Source organism: Otolemur garnettii, unplaced genomic scaffold, assembly GCF_000181295.1.
Source record: "Otolemur garnettii isolate 467f Iridium unplaced genomic scaffold, OtoGar3 scaffold00004, whole genome shotgun sequence".
Lineage (NCBI taxonomy): Eukaryota > Metazoa > Chordata > Mammalia > Primates > Galagidae > Otolemur > Otolemur garnettii.
Genome location: NW_003852399.1, coordinates 27,046,027 through 27,058,297, shown reverse-complemented (window position 1 = coordinate 27,058,297; position 12,271 = coordinate 27,046,027). Strand labels below are relative to the sequence as shown.

Sequence of the window (12,271 nt, the reverse complement as noted above, 5' to 3'; positions counted from 1 at the left end):
AAAAAAAAAAAAAAAAACACCAATGTGAGGTAGCTGATGAGTCTTAGTATTAAGTTAGCACTTAGATTAAAGATATAGAGAAACCATGTTTTTACATAATGGTCTGTTTCAACTCTAGAAATTATTTAAAGGTCCCTTTGTTTATTAAACTGTCTCTATATCATCAGTGTTCTTTTTTGATTTATAGTGCAGAGTAATACCAATTATATGGACTCAGTTCCAAAGCAGACCTTTCATCTTTCTTACCTACTGTATTAATAATAATAATTAGGTGTCATTTATTAATGCTGAGGATATTAATTAAAGTGGCCACATTTAATCCCAGAAGAAACCTATGTGGGTAAGTCTCATTATTCCTTTCTGGGGGAAACTGATAATCAGTGAGGTTGGTTGACTTCCCTAAGGATACATAGCTGGTAGAACGAGAATTTGCATATAATTATAACTTCAAAATTCATGTCCTTCATACAGTGTTATATTGTACTCTCCCTGACCCTAGCACCCTAACATTAGTCAACTGTCTTACAGAAATTTGGCATTCATCCTAGAAGTGACTGGGCCGGAAAATCTATCTATTTTATTGGAATTATAATTGGAAAGTACATGTACTGGCATTTGTGAGTCAATTGTGGCACAAATGATTGCATAGAAAGCTTAAAACAAAACTGAAGATGAAGCCCTGGAGAACACCGATATTGAAAGGGGCCAACAAAAGAGGGTCTAGTAAAGGAGATTAAGGAGGGATAATTGATAAATTATTCACTTACTCTATGTCAGATACTGCCTTGCGTGCGTTAACTCATTCACCTCCCCCAATGACTTCACTTTTTACATGTGTAAAATGAAGCACTGAAACATCAATTTGTCCAAAGGCTCCCTATCCATGGTAGGTGGCAGAGCTAGAATAACAGATACAGGAAGGCTACATTTTTAGTTTGTGTTCCTTAGCAGCATATTCCACTGCCATTGTGAATTTTCACATGTCCAGCAAAGTCTGCTGAGTCAATGACTAAAAACTGCCCATGGATTCGGTACTTAGAAAATCAGCCGGTGCTCTCTTCCAAGAGAATTTCTCAGGCGAGGTAGGAAAGATACTTGATTGGTATCGGTTAGAGGAGAAAATAAATGAGATAGAACTACTGAGAGAAAATAAGTTTCTGACTGAAAGGTAATGTGAGAGAAGGAGTAATTGTAGCTGGAGAAATGTAGGGTCTCAAACAGAGAGTTTGTCTGTCTGTCTGTCTCTTTTACAAAGAGAATAACTTGAGCATGTTTTCAGCCAGAAGGATAAAAGGTACAAGAGAGAAGAAAAAGAAAAAGTGATTGAGTAAAAATTCCATGGGAAATAAAGTGAATAAAGAAGAATATTTGTTATCGATTCAAATTTCATGTATTAAAAGCCTACCAACTATGTGCAAAACCATGTTCTAAGTACCATGTACATGAGAGTGCAAAAAAAATGACATGACCCAGCCTTCAAGGGTGAAGTAAATTAGCAGAAACCTTATCCTTGAAGAAGAGGTATTTTCTCTAAATAGCTCAGTGAAGGAGGCAGGGCAAATATTAATTTGTTTTATAAATGCAAAAGTATTAGATTTGTGGGTCTTTTTCCCTGCTCACCTCAGTTCAGATAGCAGAGATATAAAGTTGAAATCAGAGAGTTTTGGAATCAGTAGGGATGCTAATTTAGATAAAGAGAGAGAAGGCAAAGGGCCTCATTCTCAGCCATGGTTCAGACCTGCTGAATCAGAAACCCTAGAGTTGGGAACTTAACATTTTTAAAAAGTTCCCTGGGTGATTCTTCTAAACTCAGATGAGAAGCCCTGCCTTAAGTCATGGAACTCAGCATTGCTTTTGGCATGACAGTCAACCATGATATTCCCTGTCCGTTTTGCTTGCAAAATTACTGTCACTTGTAGAGACCTGAGGATAAATTTGTAGACATTTAATTTAAATCAAGACATAAAGTTTTACTTCTTTTTACATTCCTATTTTCTGGCTTATTTAACATTTTGTAGATCTCAAATGGGCTATAAGTGAATGAATTTTACTTCTTTACAGTGAATTCCCGAGATACGCCTATTCAGCAACAAGCAGTAAATGGTTCAACATGAGCTGTTCCTTATGTAAACATACAACAGGCCTGACCCAGACTAAATCAATTTAAAAAGGAAAACATTAAAGCTATGTTTCCTGTTATATACTTAAAGTCTTCTTTGGTTCCTATGATTACATTATTGACCAGCTATTGCAGACTTTAGTTTATCCTCCTACACCACCTGCTGAATGGTTCAAATGGTATGGGAGAAGAGTTTCGGAAGGGCAAAGCAATTACAATTATAACTCCTACATTTTAGCCAATAAAGCAGCTTTTTGTGTTAAGGGTAAGGAAGTTATGGGCATCATGACTCACCCCCTTTCCTGATTTGAATTGCTAAAAGGTTTTAAGAAGAGAGGGAGCAAAGTTCACGGAGTGTAGAGAAGTATGTGAATTTGAGACAAGAAATTTTAATTCCTATTTATGATAGCAAATATTTCTAGGAAAAATTTAATTAGGAAATGGAACAATAATAAAGTTTTATTATAAGGTATTTACATTGTGTTTTTTAAGGCATTCATTGTTAAATTAGGCATTCTGGTCCTCACTGAGTTAGTGCCCTAGTGAAGTATCATTCTATTAGAATTCTTTGCTCTAATTATTCTGCAGTTGTTTCTTGTGCTGTGAAAACTTGGGGCACTAAATCAAAGCTCTCTTGAATAAAATATACTTTTATTTTTGGCATTGTAATCAGATTGCTTTTCAGCCCTTTTAAAGTAAAAAGTATAAAGCTTTTTGCTTAGGGAAAATAGTGTTTTAAAAACTATAAAATGATTTCCAACTTTTGAAAAAATAAAAATAAATTATTTTTTAATTTTATGCCCGTAATTATTTATATATTCATATCTTAAAAAATCTAGTGTACCACGAGATATGAAGTATATCTTTCAGAAGATATCTTGCTCTAATAGCACTTAATAAAAGTTAATGTTCCTCATAAATGTATGCAGTTATGGTTTGCCACTCAAAAATAAATTTTTTTAAGGTTAATGTGTAGTATTTGAATATATTTTCAATGTTTTCTTTGGTATTAAAAACAAGCCAAATGATTTGAATATTCTGTAGTAATGGCCATTGCTTTTAAGTATGTTTATAACAAAATAGGAGAATAGTTTAAAGATTAGCTACTATTCTCAACTTGAGAAAAAAATTCTCACATATTTTTCAGAAAGTAATTATTGTATTAGTAGTATATTTTCTCTAACTATGAAGAATTGAAAATATGTCATGGGGATTATATAATTAGAAAGAAAAGTTGGAGTTTTATTTTCTAAGTCTGAAAAAAAACTATACTGTATTTATTTTATGGGAGTGAAATAAAACCAAACTTGTAATGTTGGTACATATTTGCTAATTCTTTAAAATATAGTCTTTGTGTAACCAAAACTAATAAGCCAAGTGGCCTACCTTTATAATTTGTAATATAAACTTTAATTTTATACATGGGAGACTGCCTACATAGGAAATACATTGATGTTTCCTGGTTTCAATATCTTAGAAGGCTAAGAAATTGTTGAAGAAATGGTGTTTTTTAAAGATGAAAGTAAATTTTTAATTGGCCTAAATTTTCTACAGCAAACTTTTTTTGGCTTAGAAAGCAAGAGTTTATTGCTTACAAACAAGCATGGTTTTAAAATGTTTTTAAGTTGAGGAAATAGATCAAATTAGAAAATGTGAGTAAAATTTATTGAGTTGGATTTATTAAATTGAGGGTCAGAGGTATTCTCTGTTCAGCTTTCTTTTTTTTCCCAGAATGCTAATATAGGTTTTATCCAATTAAGTCTGTCTTCTTTTTGCTTTCTAATTGTTTCACTTATGTTTTATTTTGTGTTTGTTTGGGGGGTGTTTTTGTTTTTTGAGTCTTGCTCTGTTTCCCAAGCTAGAGTGCAATAGTGGCTCACTGCAACCTGGAACCTCAAACTCCTGGGCTTGAGAGATCTTCCTGCCTCAGCCTCCCCTAGTGGCTGGAACTCTGGGTACCTGCCACTAAACTTCACTAAGTTTTCTATTTTTTGTAGAGACAGTCTCATCCTTGCTCAGGCTAGTCTCAAAATCCTGGCCCTAAGGGATTCTCCTGCCTCGGTCTCCTGAACTGCTAAGATTATAGGCATGAGCCACTGTGCCTGGCCTCCTTTGACATTTTATACAGAAACTGAAGAAAGATTCAATAAAAGATGATTTTTTTTGACGCATTTTAATTTTTATAATGTGATGATTTCTACGCCAGGCTCTTTATCTCACTTGATTTTCATAATTAAGAATAAGACCCAGGTTTTCTTCTGCTAGAGGAGAGACTGCCAGTTTGCAAAAGAGAGTCCAAACTGTGGGCCATACGCAAAAGCTGGGCCTAGTACAGATCTCTGATGCTTTGTAAAGAAGGGTCTGTCTGCCTTTAGCTTGAAGCCTCCATTGCCTTGTAGCATTGGTTCCTCTCCTGCCTTTCTCCATAATACCTGCTGTTCAGAGTCTCTTCAGAATTTCTGGATGTGTCATTCTTTCACACCATTGGCCTTTGATCATATTCTTTCCTTTTTCTGATCTTCTTCATTGTATGAAATGAGAAGGCTGGGATTTTTTTAACTTGTTTAAACATTGCCTTCCTCTTGCCTTGGCTTCCCAAGTCTAGGTCAAGTGTTCCTTCTGTGTGTTTCTGTAACCTTTTATATCATTAATGGTTTTATAATTGCTTCCCAACCCTCCACTAGCCTGTAAACTATATGAGAGCAGAAACCATACAGGGACCTGGTATTTTTAGGGCCTATCAAAAGACTTAACATACACACCTTTTGGGGGTGGGACACAAGTATAAGAGGGACTTTACCTAACAAATGTAATCAATATAACCTGTTTCTTTGTACCCTCAATGAATCCCCAACAATAAACATATATATATATATATATATATATATATATACAGTGCCATATTTATCTGTTAAAGAAATAAATGCAAGTTAGGTTTAGAGAAAGGGCTGCTTTGAGAAGAGGATATAGTTTTGTCATTCCTAACTAAGGCTAAGAATAGGAAAGAACTTGGTTGCTTTCTACCCCTTATTAAATTACTAGAATTTTCATAGTATCAGGATATAGTTTTAACATAGGGTTATATTCATGTAGAAAAGGAACTGTATAAGGAGAGTAATGTTATACTTGTAGAAGAAATGGGAGGACAATCTTTGTATTAATCCCATGGTCAAAAGGACAAGAAATATCTTCTAGGGACAGTTTTCAATAGTAGAGGTTTCTTTTTTTCCATAGCAAGTTGTAAAATCTTTGTAAATCTTCTCACATCCACCCATTGTGGATCTGTTTGATCTCCACAGCATCATAGTGTTTCCTTTTTTATTAGTTTATTTGGCCTTCTATCTTTATCTATTTTTCTTCTCTCTGGAAGTCTGTCTTTTTTTCTTGATCTTCTCTCCCTTTTATTTCATTAATTTCTTCTCTATATCCTTCCCTTTTTTCTTTTTGGTTTGGTTCTTTTTGGTTCTGCCTTTTTTGCTTAGCTTATTAATTTTGAGCCTTTTCTTTTTACTAAACTAGCATTTTAGAAAATAAATTTTTCTCTAAGTGCCACTTTAATTATGTCCCACAACCTTTACTGCATAACATTTTGCTTTTAAGTATTTCATTTTTATTATGATTTTTTTTGACCAATGAGTGACTAATTTAGAAATTCGCTTTTAAATTTCCAAACATAGACAGTTTTTAGTTCTCTTCTTTTTCTTAATGACTAGGATCTACAGAGAATAGTTTTTTAGTTCTCTTCTTTAATAAAATATCTAGCTGAATTATAATTTGCTCCGAGAGCATATTCCATATGATATTAATTCTCTGAAATGTGTTCAGGCTAGCTTTATGGCCTAACACTTCAGTTTCCAACCAACAGATACTGCTCTGTATTTACAGTGTCCTCACCCCTGCTGAGTTTCGCCTCCTGTCAAATATGTGGGCAGTCCATTCTCATAGGAGCCACAACCCTAATTAAACTGCTCATGCCAGGGACCTACATTGTGCACCACTTGTGAGACTCTAATGGTTTATGATCTGAGGTGGAGACTGTGCACTCCTTGTCAGACTCTAATGACTGATGCACTTGAATCATCCTGAAACCACCTCCACACTCCATGTGAAAAAATAGTCATCCATGAAAGCTGTCTCTGTGCTAAAAAGGTTGGGACCACTGTCATACACATAGTGCATTTTTAGAAATGTTCCTATGTGCTTAAGAAAAATCCATGTTCTCTACTTGTTGGATAGTGTATTCTGTAAGTGTCTGCTTCATCAAATATGATTTTCAAATATTCACGTTTTTTTCTTACCTGCTAAGTCGGTTAAAATTTTGCACAATAGATGATAGGTTTGTCATTTGTTCTCTCTTAGAGCTATCAGTTTTTCTTTTAAATGTTTTGAGGTTATTTTTACAAATAAATGTAGAATTATCTTAACTTCTAGACGTATGGAATCTTTTATTTTCAGCTGGAAACTGTATTTTTTAGTAGAGTTAAAGTCTATGTTGTGTAATGTCAATGTAATAACTTCAGTTTTCTTTTGGTGTTTGCCTACTATGTATTTTTCCATTTGTGGACTCTTCCAGTACCCTAATGTTTTAGGTAGGTCTCATAAGAAACAGAATATAGGCTGGGTGCAATAGCTCATGCCTATAATCGTAGCACTCTAGGAGGTCAAGACTGGTGGATCACTTGAGCTCAGGAGTTTGAGACCACTTTGAGCAAGAGGGGGACCCTTTTTTACTTCCCTAGTAAAAAATAGAAAAATTATATGGGTGTGGAGGCTCATGCCTATAGTCCCACCTACTGGGGAGGCTGAGGCAGGAGAATCACTGGAAATCAGGAGTTTGAGGTTGCTATGAGCTATCGTGTGATTCCTTAGCACTCCACCCAGGGCGACAGAGTAACACTGTCCCCAGGGTGACAGAGTAAGACTCTGTCTAAAAAGTTAAGAAAGAAAGAGAGAAAGAAGAGAAAAGAAAAGAAACAATGTATGATTTATTAAATCCAATCTGACGTTTTTTATCTTTTTACTGCAGAGTTCAAATCATTCATATTTACTATAATTATTGTTATAGTTGGATTTATTTATATCTTATGTACATTCTATTTGCACAATTTTGTTTTACAATCTAATTTTTACTCTATTTGGAATTTATATGTTCCATGTTTATTATTTTAGTAGCTAATATTTAGTGGTCTTTTATTTCATGTATATTATTTTAGCAAGTCTGAAGGTAATATCTTTACCTTCCTCCCCAGTAAGAACCTTAGGACACTTTACCTCAAGTTACCTGGTCTCCTAATTTATATAGTTTTACTTTCCAGCATCTTTTTAGCCAGTTTTCTCCTCACAATTTATGTATCATTATTATTACTGATTTAGATATTTTTATTTAGATTTACACATATATTGTCCAATGTTTTCCTTTTCATTACTTCTTAGAATTCCTTGGGCTGCCTGGATGTCAAGTTTGGCATTTTTCAACAATTGTGGAATAAGTCTCAGATATTATCTCTTCAAATAATGCCTCTTCCATATTCCTTGTATTATCTTTCTCAAGTTCCCAATAGGCATTATTGTAGGCCTTCTCCCTTTTTTTCTATGCATCTTAATCCTCTTCTGTCTATAATATTTCTTTGCCTCTTTGGATTACATTCTGTATTTCTTTAAATCTTTTAATTTACTGTCACTTTAGTTGAGTTTAATCTATGTGAGTTTTAATTCCATTCTCATCTATAGTTCTACCTGGTTCTTATTAAGATCTTATTCTGTCCTCATATTGTGAAGATGCTTTTTTACTTTTTGCTTTTTACTTTTACTTTTTATAATTCATGGCTGCTAATTCACTGTTTTGAGGTCTTTGAGGATCAGCTTCTTTTGCCTGTTGCTTCTGCTGTATCTCATGGTACCTTGCTATCTAGTGTGAACTGGGAATTTTGTCTGTGTTTCATTTTATTTAGAATCTGATCGTTAGAAGTCATTTCATTTCAAATTTAGTTCATCCCAAGAAAATCTGCTTTCACCTTTGCCTGTCATCTGGCAGCACTGTCTACATGGGGCAAGCCTCTTCAGATTGAAATTTTGTTTATACCATAGTTGAGACTCAAACTCACAAGTGCTGGTTGTTTTTTAGTTTTCGTATTTATTTGGAGCTTTAGCTTTTTATTTTTGTTTCTTTACCTATAGGTAATTTCAAGACCAGTACTTTGGCAGGTTACCTTACTTTTTTTTCATGGCCATTAAGAGGATTTAAAAAACATACTTATAGATTATCAGGGGATTTTAATATGTATATATAATATATATATGTATAATGTATATATACACACACACACATACATATACACACACATAAATAGAATCTTGTGTACATTTCACCTGGTTTCCCTCATTGGTAACTTTTTGCATAATAACAGTACAATAATCAAGACCAGGAAATTGACATCAGTATAATCAATACACAAGTATATTCAGCTTTACATTCACTTATTTGTGTTCATGTCTGTATTATTCTATGCAGTTTGTCAGATATACAGATTTGTGTAACCACCATCAGAATCAAGATACAGAGCTCCCTTGAATGTGATGTTTCTAATTCTCCCTTTTACTATTAGTAAATTCTAAGTAGATTCTAAGTAAAATGAAGCACAGACAAAATTCCCAGTTCACATAAGACAGAAGCAATGGGCAAAGAAACAGATCCTCAGAGATTCCCCCAAAGTGGATTAGAAGATATAAATTATAAAATATTATTTAAAAAGTAAAAAGCATCTTCAAAATATGAGCACAGAATAAGATCTTAATAAGAACCAGGTACAACTTCAGAGGAGAATGGAATTAAAACTCCCTTGGTATCTTCAGCTTTATGTGAAGGGCACCCTATTAAATAGATTTCATCACTTAAAATGTAGGAAGTATTGGCTGTTTTAGAGTAAATAAATATAATTTTGATATGAGGAGTAATAATCTAGGGAAATCAGCTAGATTATCAACTGCCCAAGATATTTTCTGACTGTTAGAATTTAGGTGGATCTAAAGATTTGTGTCAGTTTAAATCAGTGAATTTAAACAGCATGTACTGATTGCTAGATAGGCTTGGTAGTTCCTGACCTCAGGAAATTTATGGTGTAGTGGGGAAGATTGATAAGTCATTGTGATGTTACTATATTTACACATATAAAGAAACCCTAAGAACAAATATTCAGGAGGGAGGGCATTTGGAGAAAGGGTGGTCAAGAAAGGCTTCATAGAAAAAGTGATATCTGAGCTGGGCCTTTTAAGAATTAATGGGATTATACCTGTGTTCAGATGAAACCAGAGCTTTCTACTATTGAGGGGCTCTGAAAATGTTATTCCTTCCCACCCCACCCTCATTCATTCTTTTTCTGTTTACCCTAATGGCAAATTGAAAGGGTTCATGATTCATTTATGCACCTTATGTCTAATGTAATTCCTGGGTTGATGTAAAACTTCAGGTCATCTTTTCTTGCATGTGCATTCCTAAATTGTAATTTTTTCCAAGTTAGAAAAAAGAAAAAGAAAACCAGGTTCAGCTCTTAGCTTAGGAATTCACCCTTCTCAGTTTCTGTGCGTGCTGCTATATCTTGTTGACCAGTGCCCATTTATTTCCTCTATCCCCTGTTGGTAATTCCTTGTAACATCTCACTATGCTCCCTGCTTGTTCATGTCCTGCCCTCTCCTTGCTTCTCTCTTTGCTAGAATTCACTAATGTCAGCCTAAGGGCCTTGCCTGGCCTATTGCCTGTCATCTCAGACCCTAAGCAGCTGGCCTAGATACCTACCGTCTTAAATCTGAGTAGTCATTCACTGTCCATTATCTTTGACCAGTCTCTGGGAGTGAGTGGGCTGACCTGCACTACTTGCTTAGCCAACCAAGGTATAGACTTAATCAGACTTTTACCTTTTTTTCCTATAATTTTATTAATAAGACCCAGGACTCTATCACCCCCACTAATTAGTTTCATTAGTGTTTAGTTGATATACTTTTTTTCTAATGAATATAATTGAAACTTTTTTCAGTATCTCTTCTAGTAAATTTATTTTTACCTTCCATGTTATTTTAACTTTTCTTCTGATAAAAGCTTTCATAGGGGCCAAATATTATTTCCCTTTTGATTACTCACAATAAAGCTTTTCTGAATCAACAAAACTTACCATCGTGTAAAAAAAAATTTCAAACTCAGACAAACTTAAGGTTTCTCTGACTCCTGATTTGTGTTCTTCCTACTTTAGCATACTGCCTTGCTATTTTTACTCTAAAACCTTCCTGAAAAATTTTAACTATTTGCTTCCATTAATTTTGCTTAAAGCTACAGATAATTTTATTCACTGCTAACCAGTGCACCTAGTAAGGTCAGAGTTGTACATTCAAACTCTGTATCGTAAACCTTGGCATTAGTATACATCAGTAACCTTGTAGTTCTCTTAGCAATTTAGTCTATATGATAGCTGGGTTATATAAAGAACAAAGAGCAAGGGCTCAGGGAGTGAAATAGATGAACAAGCCTCCATCACCTTTTTTAACAAAGAAATCATACTTTCTCATAGTGCTACAGAAGGTAGATGATTAGCATTTGTTTGAGTAAAACAAATAAAATTCTTGACTTTAAGTTGTAGTTTCAATATATGTTATTAAATAGCTTTGTAACTTAGACTGTCTTTCCACCTCTTTGAATTGTTTTCTCTTTAGCAAAAAATGGACATAATCATAGAACCTCAGCATCTCAGAGATTGAAATCATGTATGCAAAAGTACTTAGAAAAAGAGTACAGTGTCAGGAATAGCGTAAGATATCATTATAATGTAGATCACTATAATTTTGGATACATTTTCAAGTCATAATATATGGTAACTTCCTAAATGTCTCATTGTTGTGATAAACCTAGTTTATTCATCAGTAATCCAAAGAAAAATGGTAAGATACTATATTAGTGAACAAAATAAACATAGAATGTTTATATTGTTTGTTTCCTTTTTTTTTTTTTTAATACTACCTTTACAGGAGAGCCTTGAATTTAGGAATTCTTCGAGATCCTGGATCAGAAATTGAAGATAGACAATACCAAATAGACCTGCAGTCAATCAATATTGGTACTGCACAGTGGGATCAACTAAAACCAGAGAAGGAAAGTGGTACAGGAGGGGTGCTAACAGAAAGTGAAAGGAATTCTCAAAATCCAGCCTTGGAGTGGAATATGGCCAGCAGGTAGGAAATGATTGAGAAACTTTCCATAATTTATAATAATAATTCATTGCCAGAAGAACAGTTGATGATACAATTTTCAGCATATTCAACCTGAGGGGTATTACTTCTGCTTTTCATTACAAACATAAAATAAATTCTTTAATTGTAGCTGATGATTTTGCTTAGAAACCCACTTGTCCTACCAGTGTTACATTGTGATTATTACACATTTAGGGTTGTGTCAAGCTTTTTTTTAATCTTGCTATTGATGAAAGAATCCACTTTTCCCTAAAAGATACAATATATTTGAAGTTAATTATCCTTTTTTTTTTTAAAAAAACAAGGTCTCATTCTGTTTCTCAGGCTATAGTGCAATGGTACAGTTATAGCTCACTGCAGCCTTGAATTCCTGGGCTCAAGCCAACTTCCTGCCTCAGCCTCCTGAATAGCTGTGGTTGCAGGAGCGTACCACCACACTACGTTAATTTTTTTTTTTTTAATAGATAGAGAAGGATTTGCTGTATTGCCCAGGTTAGTCTTGAACTCCTATGCCTTAAGTCATCCTCCCTCCTGTTCTTCCCAAAGTACTAGGATTACAGGCATGAGCCATTGTGCGTGGCCTACTTATTTATCTATAGCTTATTATTATTTAACTTATTATCTTATTAATAATAAGGAGAGAAAAGTAATAAATACTGTGTGAGGTTATGTTTAAGTTAGAGTAAAAGGAAAATCAAGAGTTTCTGGGCTCAGCACCTGTGGCTCAAGTGGCTAAGGCGCCAGCCACATACACCTAAGGTGGTGGGTTTGAATCCAGCCCAGCCTACCAAAACAACAATGATGGCTGCAACCAAAAAATAGGCAGGCGTTGTGGCGGGCACCTGTGGTCCCAGCTACTTGGGAGGCTGAGGCAGGAGACTCGCTTGAGCCCAGGAGTTGGAGGTTGCTGTGAGCTGT

At 34.5% G+C, this 12,271-nt stretch overlaps 1 protein-coding gene across 3 annotated transcripts in view; it reads left to right on the top strand.

Annotated features, from left to right (window-relative positions):
- Positions 1-12,271, top strand: part of VPS13B (vacuolar protein sorting 13 homolog B) — a 777,819-nt gene that overhangs the window by 472,841 nt on the left and 292,707 nt on the right. For all 3 annotated transcript variants that reach the window (XM_023517476.1, XM_023517471.1, XM_023517472.1), the window contains exon 31: positions 11,132-11,335. In XM_023517476.1, the coding sequence (XP_023373244.1) occupies positions 11,132-11,335 (204 nt within the window). The remainder of the gene's footprint in view (positions 1-11,131; positions 11,336-12,271) is intronic.